At 38.3% G+C, this 15,798-nt stretch overlaps 1 protein-coding gene across 1 annotated transcript in view; it reads left to right on the forward strand.

Moving 5' to 3' along the window:
* The first annotated feature begins 11,352 nt into the window (after nt 1-11,352).
* Nucleotides 11,353-15,798, forward strand: part of dock10 (dedicator of cytokinesis 10) — a 162,029-nt gene continuing 157,583 nt past the window's right edge. Inside the window, exon 1 of the mRNA XM_079823032.1 lies at nt 11,353-11,587. Within this exon, the coding sequence (XP_079679158.1) occupies nt 11,480-11,587 (108 nt within the window). The 5' untranslated portion in view covers nt 11,353-11,479. The remainder of the gene's footprint in view (nt 11,588-15,798) is intronic.

Genomic DNA, 15,798 nt, shown 5'->3' on the forward strand with positions numbered 1-15,798 from the left:
TGAATCTGGAGATCTGGAGGGATTCTGTATGGAGGAATGGTGTCTGATCTCAGGTCAGGTGATCTCCAAACTCATCAGGCATTATAGCAGAAGACTCAGAGCTGTTATCTCGGAAAAATCAGGTTGCAAAAAGTAAACGGGTGCCAATAATTATGGCCAACGTGTTTTGAAGAAAACAAAGTATGTGATTTACCCCCCTCTTTCAATTGGTTTACTTCAATGAAAGGTTAGATTTTTGTGATTTTTTTTTAATTAAAGATTAGTATAAACAATGGAGATTTATTTTTACAGCCATCTTTGATGGTATTTACCAGGGGTGCCAATAATTCTGAGCACAGCTGTATCTGTTCTCTTGTTATGTGAAATGGTAAATTCAGTTTAATTCCGCATGATTGTGCACTACTGACACAAATCAATACATTAATGTCACTGTAACATTTTGTGTTGTAAATCATTGGTCAAATATTGATGCTGGAATCTTAAAGTGGAAATGAAGCATTCAGTCGAGTTTACATTACAACAGATTTATACTTTAATAAATATATATATCGATTAATGTAAGCATTTTAATGGGGGGGAGCCGCCATCTTCCAATACCAACGCGTGTGACGTCACGGGTTTGCTCCGTTGGCCAGTGAATTAATATAAGCATTTCTTTACTTTTTGAAGACATGGTTGTTTTGAAATGGAGGAAGACAAATGATTGCTTGAGCATTATTTGAGCCGATATGGCGAGGGGACCGAGCAGCACCACCGTTACGGGTGGAAGAAGTGGCGAACTGTGAAGTCCGTTACCCTCGAGACGAAAGAACCTCTATAATACTTGCTGGTCTGTTAATAAATCTGTGTTACTTCATCTGGCCTCCTGAGTCTTTCTGGTAGAACTATTATTTCTTTTACAGTGTACAAATCACGATTCTTACGATGCATGCTCATTTTTTGTGCCATGGCATGTAACCAGTAACTGTGTTGTATTGTCCAGTACAGAGAGCAGCAGCATTGAGCAATGAACTGAAGAGTCACTGTCTTGAGATCTGAACTGGTCTGCTTGACTCACTCTCTTCTTTGTCTATTTCCATTCTTCGAGCTGTTTTAGGAGTCGTCCTGTCTACAGAGATTTCATTAAACTATATCTGACCCCTGTCAGCCATTTCAGGAGTTTAAATCAAATGCCTTGGCACATTATTATTTTTTTTTTTTGTCATACTGAAACATTTGAAGTGTTCAAACTGAATTCCATCAGCGCTGAAGCTCGTCTCAGCCCAGAATATGAGAATTATGGTCTGTTCATTTACCTTTTTATTTTATTTTTTGGCTATTTGTTACTTTTAGAAGAATGTAGAGCCAGATTCGAATTTACATAAAAACAAAAAAAAATTTTAAACAACTACAAAATAGAGCTAATAATTGTCTTTACAACAGTTAAAGATGGTCAAAAATGACCTCAGGAGGTCAAACTAAATACTGTTTGAGCTCAAGTGTCAGTGTTTACTTTAAAAATACCTCATTTAATTTGAGGAAACTGCCAGTGAGGTTTAAGGCCTTGGTTGTTATTGAGCACGTGATGCAAAAGTACATCAGCTAGATCATCTTGTGTTCGGCCTTTCGTAGTGTGGACGGATCAAAGATTTCCACAACCTTTCCTCTTCCACATGAGGGCGCTACTGCATATTGCATTATACTGTATATTATATTGTACATGAGGACTGTGTATTGTTTGTCTTTTTATCAGGCTACTAAAATGTTTGGTTTCTAGTAGATATTTAATGTCAGTTCTGATAAATGGAGTAAGCTATGGATTTCTTATAGGAAGAAAATGCAGAGAAAATTGTATGGAAATATTATTGCATAAAAGTGCATTATAATGTAATTTCAAACGCCACACCAAAGAAATCATTCCCTACATGTTTTTGGTGACTCTTTATGTTCCATTCAAACACATATTGCCAAATTATTCCAAAAGCTCTTTGAATATTTCACACGGAACAAGAATTCTTCTCATATCTAGACCTCAAACCTGAAGAGAAATGAGCTGAAACAGAAGAGACGAGGATAGAGCATCTGTAACCGTCCCAGTGTCTCTCTCTCTCTCTCTCTGTACTGCACACACTGCACTAATGGAGCAGGCCATGAGCGTCAGGCAACACACTGTCCCAAAATCCTCAGTGGCATCACAGAATGCATTTTGGGATTTGAAGGGAATTGTTTGGACACTTCCATGCAGGCTGCAAAAAGTTGGACAGAAACATTGAGTTTGATTTAAAAAATACTGTCTTTCATCTCATCCATCATTCCAGCACCTTAGAAGATACAATCAAACTTTTGTGTTACCATCAAGGCTACAAGCATCTTTAGTCTCATAGTAATCGTGTATTGATTTATCACTAAATTATACTTCAACTGAACTTTAACTCACTCAAAGGGATAGTTCACCCAAAAATGAAAATTAGCCCATGATTTACTCGCCCTCAAGTCATCCTAGGTGTGTATGACATTCTTCTTTCAGACGAACACAATCTGAGTTATATTAAAAATGTCCTGGGTAATCCAAGCTTTATAATGGCAGCCCAAAATTTGAAGACCAAAAAAAGTGCATCCATTCATCATATATCTGCTCCACACGGCTTCAGGAGATTAATAAAGGCCTTCTGAAGCAAAGCGATGCGTTTGTGTGAGAAAAATATCCATATTTAATACGTCAAAAGGCATGAACTGCATGAGGCGTTACACTTTCTTCATAAGTTGAATACAGAAGGTGGTCTGGCGGAAGCTTGATATTTGACTTTTTTACAGTTTTAATTTATATTTTTCTCACACAAACAAATCAATTCACTTCAGAAGGCCTTTATTAACCTCCTGAAGCCGTGTGGAGCAGATATATGATGAATGGATGCACTTTTTTTGGTCTTCAAATTTTGGGCTGCCATTATAAAGCTTGGATTACCCAGGACATTTTTTAATATAACTCAGATTGTGTTCGTCTGAAAGAAGGAAGTCATACACACCTTGGATGACTTGAGGGCGAGTAAATCATGGGCTAATTTTCATTATTGGATGAACTCTCCCTTTAAGCTTAATAATGTTTTTAGAATATCAAATAATGTAAGACTTTCCTAACGTCCTGTATTTTACAGTCTTATGACGGCTATGTACAGTCAGAAACTGCACTTTAAGTCAAGTCAAGTCAACTTTATTTATATAGCGCTTTTAACAATGCAGATTGTTTCAAAGCAGCTTTACAGTGTTAAACAGGAAAATAATGCAGCATAATTTTATTCAGCCATACAGCCGTTCTGGAGAAAACGGTCATCAGTTCATGTCAATTATCATGAACAGTGACAGTGTGGGCTTTAGATCAGTAATTTAGTAATTTAGTAAAAAACAACTTTAAAAAACAATGGGGTTAAAGCATGTCACATTTATCAGCTCTCCGTGATGAGATCACCAGTTCTAGTACAGGGGAGAGCGGGACACAAACTAAGTGTGTGTAAATCCTCTCAGGGTTCAGAGTATTTCTTTTTTTCCCACATTAATTTCTCATGTCTAGTACAATTATGTGGTTTTGTTTTATTAATACAGTGTATACTTTTTAAATGTGACAACATTTTATCTTGTCAATAAAATACAATTATTAACTTTTTTATATAAAATGATGCCATTTTTTAATCATTAAAATTATACAAATATTTGAGTTTGACAACAAACACTGCTAAATACACCTATACAGCTGTATAGTTAAAAACATAATAATAATGAATCATTTCTGAACATTGACTCTCAGTTTTTATTCACCTTTTTCTCATGGTTTCTCAAAATAACTCATAAAAGTATAGAATATAATATCATAGTTCTAATAGGGGCTCATTATAACGCAGTGTGACAACATGCCCCGCCTCCACAACTGGGATTTAACCGCGGCTCGTGTCTTCTGGTGTTACATCAGCATTAAAGAACCATCTCAACTGTTAAATAACAGATATAAGATTAACATAATATCAGATTTGTCTTATTTTAAATAAAAACAAAAACAGAGATGAAAAATAAACTTAAGAAATTTACTTTAGCTGTGGAAATACTAGGAAATACGTTTCGTCATCCTGGCATGTGTGGAAAAATACAAACCATGTGTGTTACAACTACCCCGCGTTATGTTGTGCCCGCTCTCCCCTAGAGACCCATGAACTGATTGTAGCTGGATATTTAACCAATAAAATGGCTGATTATGGCTGACAAGTCTGTGTTTTGACTGAACGAGTCTCAACAACACGGCATAAGCTGGTCTGCAAATGGAGCTCAGAAATGTCACACACTGGTAAAAGTCTGAAGCTTTATTTTTGCATCATTCATGACATTTATTCAAAAGTTATTTGTATGTTATTATTATATTTGCTCTGTTACACCCCACAATGCAGCAACGGTTTACCATGGTTGAAATAATAATGCCAAATTAATCAAATGAAGACACACGACTGAGAGGGAGTACGTCTGTAACAGTGTGCAGTAGTCCGAGTAGCAGGAAAGGAGGCCATCAACATGGCCGCCACACCAAGTAATGACGTCACGACGCCCAAGCCCTATACACTTTTTTTTTAAAATGTTTTTGCGTCTGTAACGGACACACGCACACACACACACACACACAAGTGACAGTACCTAAATCTGCTTGAAGATACGCAATGATTTATTTGTAACTATTCGTTGGCGAAATAGAGCAAAATGTCAGAATGTCAAAAGTCTTGTTTTTTTAAATGTAGCGCAATCCTGATGTTTGGGAAAGCACGTCCCTCTGATATGTTGCTTATATTGTAAATAAATAGAATGAAAAAAAAACTGCAGCAGATTTTTTGTGTGAATGATATTGTTTCAGAAATGTGCTTTTATTATAATATGTTGACTGAGTTTGGTTTTGTGGTCTGTTATGCTTAATAATAAACTGTATGCCCCTCCGCAGCTTCACGTTCTCCCATTTATTCACCAGCTGCAAATGCTACAAAATAATAATAAACAGTGCTAGTTCCCAGATAGCAAAAAATATCGGCACGGCTTCTTTTTGCCGCCGGCCCTAAGCTGTCGGCTATAGGTGCGTCCCGCTGGCGGTGATGAAACGTTTGCCGCCGAATACGTCACTCCCATTTCTTGCGAGATGCCGCGGCCGACTAGCCGGCGGGACGCCGGCTTCATTTTCTCTGGCGGTTGCCTCCGCCTAATGGACCGCGGCCGGCTGGCGGCAAGCCGCTGTGAAATACAAGGATTTCTACTCTCAAATTCGACCAGCCACGTTGGCTATGTTTGGCTTGTTGGGAAATAGAGTGGAACTGACAGCATTTTAACTAGTTCTCACATTTGAAGCGATTATAAAATCATAATAGCCTATATGTGAATTATATCAAATATTAGTTTTTTTTGCTCCAAAGCCATTAGGGTTTATAACAGATTCTTGACTCTTGATTCCATGATAAGGTTAGGTTTAGGAAATTACATTTAAATTTTCACTTGATTATTTGCATGTCGAGTGTGTTTAAACAGTGTTGGTCAATTTGACCCATAATGGATGTAATACTTTTTTTTTTTTTTAGCATAATAGGAGGGTTAAGAAAGTTTGAAAGTTCATTTTAGGATAACACTTATTTTTGTATTGCCCTTTTTTCTATTTCTTTTTGGACTGACTTTAAAATAGACATGACAAAAAATTTGAACTAACTTCATGACATTTTACTTTGTTTTCAAAACCCATATTTTTCTGAAAAACAAAAATATATTATTAATTATTTAGGAAAAATTCTACATTCATAAGACAAGAATAACTCAAAAGAAGCCCTCTAATATTACCTCTTATAAAGCTGATTTTTACAATATTTGAAACCCTCTCAAACATGAGGTCGCAAAACAAAAAGCTTACAAAAACAGAAACCTGAAAGCTTTTCAATTTCATGTGACTGCCTTAATATTATAAAGTATTTTCTATCTCAGAATTCTTATTTTTATTATTTATTTTATATACAGTGTTACATTTGTTGTTATTCTTTGTTCTACATATTCGGAACTGTACCACAATGCTTTATTATTTTTATTTTTCTCTCATTGTACTTTTTGTATTGTACTTGTCTATACATGTACTAATTTAAATAAAAATAAAATAAAAAAAAAACAGAGAAGTACCTCCACCGGCCGAGAGGGGCAGTATACCTAAAAAAGGCGGAAGACAAACCGGTAAAACATACAGATTTACCAACAGCGGCCGCTCATCACATGGTTTTAGTATTTGAAGAGAGGAGATCAGAAAATATCCTCGACTACGAGCGTTTAAGTAAGTACATGTTTCCTTTTTGTGTCACACAATATTATGTTCATTTTTGATGTATATACCGGTAGGTTGTTTTAATTAGTTTGTTCAGACACGCACGCTGATATAGTGCACAATGCACAGTGTTAGCTAACACGTGCTGTTTCGCCTTTTTTACACACTGAGTTCAAGCATGTTCTACATGTTAAAATGTATCTAGCTACTGTAAGTTAGCCAAAGCTTTACATCTAGAAAGACTTAAGTTTAACTTTTGGTGTTTTCTAACAAAACAGAATGATGTATATAGGTATTTAAATTATTGTGTTAGTCCGAACAAGCATGCTGCTAGGTCAGTTTTAGCAAGTGTTAGCTAACATGTGCTGTGTTGCTACTGTTCTTCTAGCATTTAAGGTCATTTATGAGTTATTTCTCTGAACTGCTGTACTTTTTATGTTTGAGGACAATGCAGTTTACTTGAATCACTACACTGAATGAATACATTTTACTGTTCCACATTTGGCTGACCAGTTTTTCCCCCCACAGCATAGCTACTGTATATTCTGTATATAACGTTAACAATGCGGTTTTGTTCACATTTTCTTGCAGATACCTTGACCAGAGCACAATCGGTTATCTTCATCCAAGTGACCTACTATTGGACAATCGTTTTGGCTTTCAAGGTAAATAAATTGTTAGTCACAATGTCTAGTTACTGGGCTATAAGGAGAAGAATATTGAAAGGAGTTGAGATGGACAAACAGGAAATTGCAGATGTTGGAAACTTTAACAGTATGGAAAATTGTGCCTGTAGTTGTTGTTTTATATATATATGTATATGTGTATATATATGTATATGTATATATATATGTATATATATGTGTATGTATGTATATATATGTATATGTATATAATTAAAATATTTTTTATGTAGATTTCCAGAATGAGAACCAAGCCCTGAGGGAAAGCAATGCACAAGCAGGTGAGAACATGCACTCTTTCTTAAATTTTACTTTTTTGACTGTGATGTAGGTCCAAAATTACCAAATGCCTTTCATTTTGTAGCTTCGGATGGCAGCGGCTCACTTCATGAGCAGGTGAAGCAAGTTGGGACAATGTTGACGACGTTTGCTCGTACTGGGCAATCAGGTACAACTTGCAAACAACACCTGTGGTTGTTGGTTTAATTCCCACTGGGGCCACCTGTACATGTAGTAGACCTAGTTGTAAATGTCATAGTTTAGTAGTTGAGGGACCAGGACTGACTGCTTTATTCTTTTATTCTGTGAACCCCTGTAGGTGCAGATCAGACCCTAATGCTGCGACGTCTTGGAGAGTTTGGCGATGTTGTGCGTAGCATGGACAACAAAATGGACACTATGCTGCAACATTTCAGTGCCAATGTGTCTTTTGGAGAGTTATCCCTGCCAGGGGGTCTGTTACTCCCCCTCGACAACCCATTTGGCGTTGCTTGACAACAGTTTGAGGCAGGATAAAGAGCTCCAGTAAGTGTGCTGATTTTGTTTATAATGCTGTAGGGTAATCTAAAAAGTAAAATTTAAGATTGTACACTGCATATTCTACAGTCTGAATCCACAGCCTGTCACATTTTTATATTTATGTATGAGAAGCTTCAGAGATATGTAATTTGTAACACTTTTTTTGTATTTTCAGCTTCGGTTTTTGGCAATCAAATGTGGGAGGGACCTAAAGACAACCGTGTGGCGAATACTTCAGAGTATCTTCTCTAATCACCTTTCCATTAATACAACCTGGACGGGTGTAGGGGATAAAGCATGTTTTAGAGGCATGTTCCTGAAGACCATTGTTCAAAGTAATATATATAAATATATAAATTTGTTATATATTTAAGTAGATGTGTGTGGCCTTATGACATTCACATGGAATGACAGATCTGTATTTTCTACAGGAGCCATCCGGAAGAACCCGGCAACCCAGGATGCCACTGATGAGGCGGTCCAGGTTAACGTTATGCGTTACCTGAAAGGAACATCTGATCGTGAAGGCGGAAAAAGACGCCGCACAGCTGAGAGGGACCCACAGCCGACCTCTTATACCTAGGCTGACTACTGACACCTGGAACCCTTTCTTTATCCTGCAGTCAGTAACATCAAGACCCCTTAAGAAGCCAGAAGTTTCAGGCTACACTCACCCAATCCACACTGTTCACTGTGGAAATTACTTTTTTTTTTATTCCCTGTGACCCTGCCTTGAAGGCAGCTCCTTGGATGGGATGGCGAGGTTGTTTGTCCTTTATATAGGCGCACAAGAAATCACTGAAGATAAGCCAATTTGCGCTGCCTCATTCTGGAGGTCGGGGAAAACCGGAGAACCCATAGTCAGGCTTGTTATAATGGTCTGTTCTACTACTGTTCTATTCTTCTCCAGAGCTTTACTCTAAATTATTACCATTTATCCTATTGTTAGAAATGGCTTGTTAAATGTGATGTTATACCTCGATTTATTTGGTATCCTGCACATTCTTTGGTACCAAATATCCTCATTATTTGATATAATATTTAATGGTAATTCTTTTCATCCCAGAGCTGACCTATTTGTTATTAACAAATATTGTAAGTGTTATAATTTGCTTGTAAGGCTGTTTTTTTTTTTTTAAACCAAAATTTAATTGGAAACATGCAGGTTCTTTAGTAAAAATGTTTTTTGTTATTTATAGGCCTATTTAAGCTTATTTATTGTCTGTTATATTTCATTTATATTATCTTGTATCATTGACAGTTAATGTACTTTGAAATGTGGAATAAAAATGCCAAATGGGAATTTATCTGGTTTGTTCAATTATTATCCATCATAAACTGCATGTTACAAATATATGAATAATAAATAAATATATATTATTTATTACACAATAAGCGGAGGCAGATCGCTCGAAAATAGCGTTTGCCTCCGACGGGCCGCCTTTTGGTATAAAGGCGGCGGAACGGCGGTTTGCCTGCGGGCCGGCGGCGGTACGAAGGCGGTAGGAAGCCGGCTGCCGCTTTTAAAAAGCGGCTGCCGCCGGCGGTGCGCCGTCAAACGTGTTTGCGATTACGCAATTCTGACGCTTCTACAGCCGCCGGATCACCGCCGGTGGTCCGCCGACTCATTGCTATCTGGGTTTTTGTATGAACAATCATGAATTTAAAAATGCTCAGTAACTCTTTCTATTGGTATTGCGTGTTCAGTTTTAATCAACAGCCTCACTCACAGGCGATCGAGTTCGATTGTAACGTCACAGATTCCTTCAGAACGTTCGGTGAGTATAACGTCGAGAGCAGCGGCTTGTGCTTTTTTCAGGGTTTGGGTCCTGTGGATCTAGTTCAGTTCAAAAAACGGAATAGATTTTGTAGTCAGATGACTACAGAAGTTCTTATTGACAATTAACAGAGGTTTGGTTGTTGATTTATTGAAAGTAATATTATTACATTATGGTGATCAGTGTTTGCTTTAATGGGGCTCTTGACCCTTGACTTTTAGTAAATATATTCTCTTTCAACAAATGCAGTGTTATCAGAGAGAGATTGGGGATGAAGGCTCTTTGTAAATAATAGAACTGTAACTCTACAATCAGAGTACAATAGAACGATTCAATGAAAATCAAAACTGAATATGGGACTGTCAAGCATCAGGACATCTATTAAACAATCCAGACCTTACTCTGGTATACTCGTCCTTGACAGCTCCTGGACTTGATCAGTTTTGGCTGTGCAAAGTTCTACATTATGTTTTATGTCCTTTACAAAAGTGCATCATTGTTGTGTTTGTGACATTTTTGATGTTGTTGTTGGATTAAAGTACAGTACGGATCAATGAATTAATGACACATTTATTGGTTCATTTCTTCCAGTTTCTACCTGGACATTTTAGTCCATTTGGCGAACTTTTGAGCAGGGAATTGTTAACCCATTCTGGCAACACTGCCTAGTAACAGTTTACTGGAACTGTTATAAAGTCAGTGGACACTTGCTTCTTTCAAGATTATATGATGCACTTATTACAACCTTTTTGATTTAGTTTCATAATAGTATATAATTTCAGATATTTAACATTTCTATATTCAAAATGTTTTATTTAGAACATTTATCTCATAACATTATTTAGGCAATTATAATTGCAGTGTAAGTGATTATGATGAATAGTACGATGAATTTAGTTGATACTGATTTCATTCACTTATAACAGTCCTATAGCCTATAGTTAAATAGTGAAATTAATTAATGATCAACAATATGCATCTTTACTTTTTATAATAATTATGAGAGGGGTGCTCTTTCACTCACTTGAGCACCTGCCCGTCTTGTCTTTGCACGGCCCTGACTTTTATCTTAAAAAATAAAATAAAATCAGTGCAAAAGAATATGTCGGGAAATTACGTCATGAAAATCACATGCTTTTAAAATAATGTGTGTTCTGTTTTGTGGAGATGGCGCGCGATGGCGCTAAAGTCCAACAAATGCATTCACGCGCACTTCCACCACCACCACCACCACTTCTAGACAGTTTGGTTTAAAGAAATGACATGCACACCGAGATTAGCGCACTGTAAGACTACTTTTTATGCATGCAAATTGCCTATAACATATTAACCTGCATTAACTGTAAACGTGAGGAATCTGCCATGAAAACGTATTTTAAGATGATCTGGCGTCTAGTATTAATTATAATCTCGTTAATCTTTTTTATTATTATTTTTTTTTTTTAAAGGACAGTGTAGCCTACATTAATCAACGTTCATGAATGTAAATGTACCCAAATTGGCCCATAGGCTAGTTTTGATTGGTAGTCCCTTTGCCAGATGTTAGGCCTAAAAGGAATGATGTATGCACTGGATGAACATTTGACATCCTGTAGAATCAATTAAAGCGAGACTGACATTGAATACATTCATCTCAAAATAGGCTATTATAATCAATCGTTCGACCCTATCGGGCTCTACATATTGTTCCAGCTCTACTAATGCCTGGGAATGATAGTAAATGATGAATGTGTCGAACATGGTCCCCCTCTGCTGATATCTGTGAATGCTGAGTAAACGGAGCCCTGCCCACCGCGCTGTAGTAAAGCTGCCGACTGCTCGAAGGACGTGCATGTACAGTCTTTCGATTTCAGCGTGATTAGACACATTACGGATTCGTGGCACACACTGCAGACCGTAGCCCCGAATGTACCGATGAAGAAATGGCAGCGGAATCGACCCGGAGATTTACGAAAAGCCTACTAAAGCCGGGAAGCGCAGCGGAGATCCGGCAAACCGCATCCAATGCTGTAAGGAATGCTACTATAACGGTAAGACGAGCGGACAAGACTCCCTTTTCCTCATTTTGATGCTGTTTGCTGGACGGACAACGTGTGCACCATTTTCCAGTGCTTTGCGTAAAGAGAAGCATACCGTGCGTAACGACCAATAGAGGAAAATGCCTTCTTTTTGTGCCAAACGTTGCATTTCGTTTTCTCGCATAGTGAGGTCTTATTCTGCGGCGAATGATTATGGAAGTTGTAACTGAACAAGGTGAGTGTTTGTGTCTAATGGCCTCTGTTAGCGGTGTCGTATTTTGGGTCTATAACGATGTTCTTCAACAAATAAACAGCTTCGTTGTAAAAGCGCCGCAGAGGAATGTAGTGCTGGGCTGTAGAGCAGCGGTTTCCAGCCCCGGTTTGCCATCTTCAGCACTGGGACTGCACATTTTGGATGTTGTCTCCCTTATCTGACACACCCACTCCAGGTCTTGGAATCAATGAGCCGATCAGTTGAATCTTGAATCAGGTGTGTGTGATTGAGATGGCATCTAAAGTGTGCAGTGCAGCTGCTAGGATGTGCTGTGGTGTTAATGCATACAGTGGCAAGGGTTGATGATATGAATTCAGTATTATTGATATGCAGTAGCTCTAGCCTCATTCAGTTATGCAGTTCAACAACATGTGAATGCAGTTACAACATTTTAAAGGCGCGATATGTACGATTTTTGGATTAAAATATCCAAAAATCACTCAAACAATGTTATTTGTTGATTGTGTAGGCCTACTTACATTATCCCAAACTAGGGATGTGACGTGAGGAAATTTTCCCACCGGTTTATCGATGTGTGACAACACCGGTAATACCGGTATCACCGGCGGGGGGTTTTAAATCACTAATTTTATCTAAATTAAAGTAATATGCACACGACCGCTCAGGCTGTCAGAACGCAACTGAAAACTGAACTGAAAATGCACCAGCGCACACACACCGTGAATGACAGCTCTTCTGTGAGGCCATGGGTGCGTCTCAATCAGCTCCCTCGTTCAGTAGTCAGGGCACTGATCAGGCATTGATCAGTCTATGATTGAGACGCACGCCATGAATGAATGAATGAATAACCGTTCGTGCGTAAAGCCTACTCGACGCGTCCGCACGAGCGCGAGGGTGCGCGCAGCAAAAATGCCGTCATCGCAGAGTGCCAAGCGGACGAGGCGCGAAAGTAAACAACGCTTAAAGGGTAACTTCAGTGATTTAGCATTAAGCTTTGTATTTAAACTGGGTCATTTATGCAGTAGAAATATGAAATTATCTTTGAATTTGGTGCCTTCTAGACTGAGAAAAGACAGAAAATGTATTTTTGTCTCATGTGGATGAAAGACAACAACTCCCAGAATGCACTTGCTTCGCTGCCCTACGAGGCCACTCCGTACACCGTCGTTTTGATCTTCATAGTAATACAATCATTTCGTTCAGTTAGAGACTAAACACTACAATTAAAAACTGAACGTGTCTTTTCACTAAAGTGTGAGTGAGCCGAATGAAAGTCACGTCACAGACGCAGCAGTGTCAGATTTCATTCGAGCTCACGCAGAGCTGAGGTAACGTTCAGCGCCAGTCTGCCATGTTTTCAGATCGCATATGGAAGCTAAACTATCACAGGAATTCATTGAAAAGTTGAAACACTCACTTTACTCTGCACCGCGAAATTAATTATGGATTAATTATACACCATTATTATGAATGTCCGTGTGGCCGTCTGTCTTAACGTTACATTCTGTGTGTGAGATCTCTCCCCTATGGGCGGGTTGATAACATGCGGAACAGCGCCATCTAGTGGCTGTAGTCTTTAGCCTCTGGCCAAAAAAAAGGAATTTTTCCAGAAATAAAATGCATAATTCTCTCGTCTCAGGGGGATATGAGGGGGGAAAGTACCATAATTTGAATATACTAACGGGTTTCTACTGATACAAAGCCTAATGCTAAATCACTGAAGTGACCCTTTAAATGCGCGCTCTGTGCGGCCGTGCAAATTTTACTTCCGGTTTTGAATTAGCGCCAATTCAGTGGCGGGTTGCTTGAATTGTGGGTTCATTAGTCTATTATTTTTAATGAAAAACACAACAAAACAAATGACAAACTCCCTTAAAGGTCCCGTTTTTCCTGTGTTTTTGAAGCTTTGATTGTGTTTACAGTGTGCAATATAACATGTGTTCATGTTTCGCGTGTAAAAACACAGTATTTTTCACACAATTTACTGATCTGTATACCACTGTTTTCACTGTCCTCAAAACGGCTTGAAAGATTTCCCTGTTCCATGAAGTCCCTCCTTCAGAAATACGTAACGAGTTCTGATTGTGCCAGCGGTTCCCGTGTTGTGATTGGACAGCAGCTTAGCGCACGTTGCCCGGAAAGGTCACGCCTCTTACCATAACGGGGAGATGCATGCGCTCAATGTTATTGTAAACATGTCTATATTACCGTATCAATTTGAGCCGGAATCAGACCCGGGATGAAAACAGCGTCTCGACGACATGGCGACAAACACACTCTACAAACGCAACACTTCCTCTTCTCCACGCAGGAGAGCAACAAGACCACGCCCCCTTTTCCGCGTATTCTTGTGGGCGGAGGTTAGTCAACAAACTGTTCAACTGACGTCAGTAAAGCAGGAAGTACAGGGAGGTTGTCCAAACCGGCCGTTCGCTGTAGGCTTTGAAAGGGAACTTCTGTTAAATAAAATATCTCGCTTGGCATTGAACTTTGAGCTTTATAATTTTACAGGTATTATTTATGCTCTAACAGCAACATTACACACTAACTAAAGTTTGAAAAATGGGATCACGAAGAACAGGACCTTTAAATAGGCGCTTTTACGCTTCGCTTTGAAACCAAATCTTCCGCGATCATCTCAGTCAGCTCCTCACTCTCCGATGAACGACTCCTGCCGAGACTCACGGCCGGATCATGCTTTATTAAGCAAACACGTTCAGTTTTTATTTGTATTGTCTGTTCTCTAACTGAACTAAATTATTTTGGTGGGCAAGTGATGTAACCGGTGTGGAGTCTGAACACCAGACTCAACATCATCATACCCGCGGTTATATTTATATTCCGGTTTTATTTTGTAGAAACCATGAAAACACCAAAGACGCTTTAATATAATATGCTTTATTAGACGAGACATTTATAGACAGATAACGAATCATTGTACAGCAAATCCTGCATTTTCTCCGTCATACAATATGTTTTAAAATTGACTGCATGCCTTTTGAAACACAAGCCATCCAGCATTTATTAATGAATAGGCCTATGTTATTCTAATATCGATCTAGATTACTGCAGTGTGCAACAAGTGTCTCATAGCAGCTGCTGAGCGAACGCACAGGGTAATGTTACTTATAACATAATTTTAACAGGGTAATGCGGCCAAAAACTACATAGTGTGCCTTTAATGCATACTGTGGCATGGGTTGATGATATGAATACAGTATTATTGATTTGCAGTAGCTCTAGCCTCATTCAGTTATGCAGTTCAACAACATGTGAATGCAGTTACAACAGTTTAATGCTGCTGCAGCCGGCCAGCTACACTGAACTGTAGTTACTACTTTTTTATTGTTTTACAAGTGCACATTGTGTTTTGCTCTGTATTTCACGATCCCTTAAATCGAACTCTTTTAAAGAGGAGTCTGATTAAATGTAAGGTGTCATTGTAGGGTGGTTTCACACTGCTGTAGGATTGCAGAATGACTGAAATCTGAAGTTATTATCTTGATAGTTATTTAATTTTCTATTCCCACATTCTGACACATTTAACTAATGGCACAAATAAGCACAATCACAGTTAGAAAAGCCAAATACATAGGTGAGCATTGTTAGAAAGCCCTTAAATGTAAAAATTCAATCAACTAGTTTGGACATATTTTGTTTATTAACAGTTCTGACTTAAGGTTACTCTTGAAATTGCTACAAAATGAAATAATTAATACCAGGTTAATTGTGGAATGTTACCTGAGTAATAGAGAGTGAAATGTATGTGAAAGAGAGAAAGTACAGGTTTTTTTTGAAGGCCACATTGATGAGAGATGCCATTTAGGACTTGACAATGGCCTTGAAAACGGACTTGAGTGGCCCTTACTGGGCAACTAGTGATCCAGATGCTCAGGAAGACAAGAGAAGAATAAAAAAAGCATAGCTCAGAAGGGAACAAAATAACAAAATATCACTGGTATTCTTTTATCTCTTCCTTGACCATGTA

Source organism: Gobio gobio (assembly GCF_949357685.1).
Source record: "Gobio gobio genome assembly, chromosome: 8".
NCBI lineage: Eukaryota > Metazoa > Chordata > Actinopteri > Cypriniformes > Gobionidae > Gobio > Gobio gobio.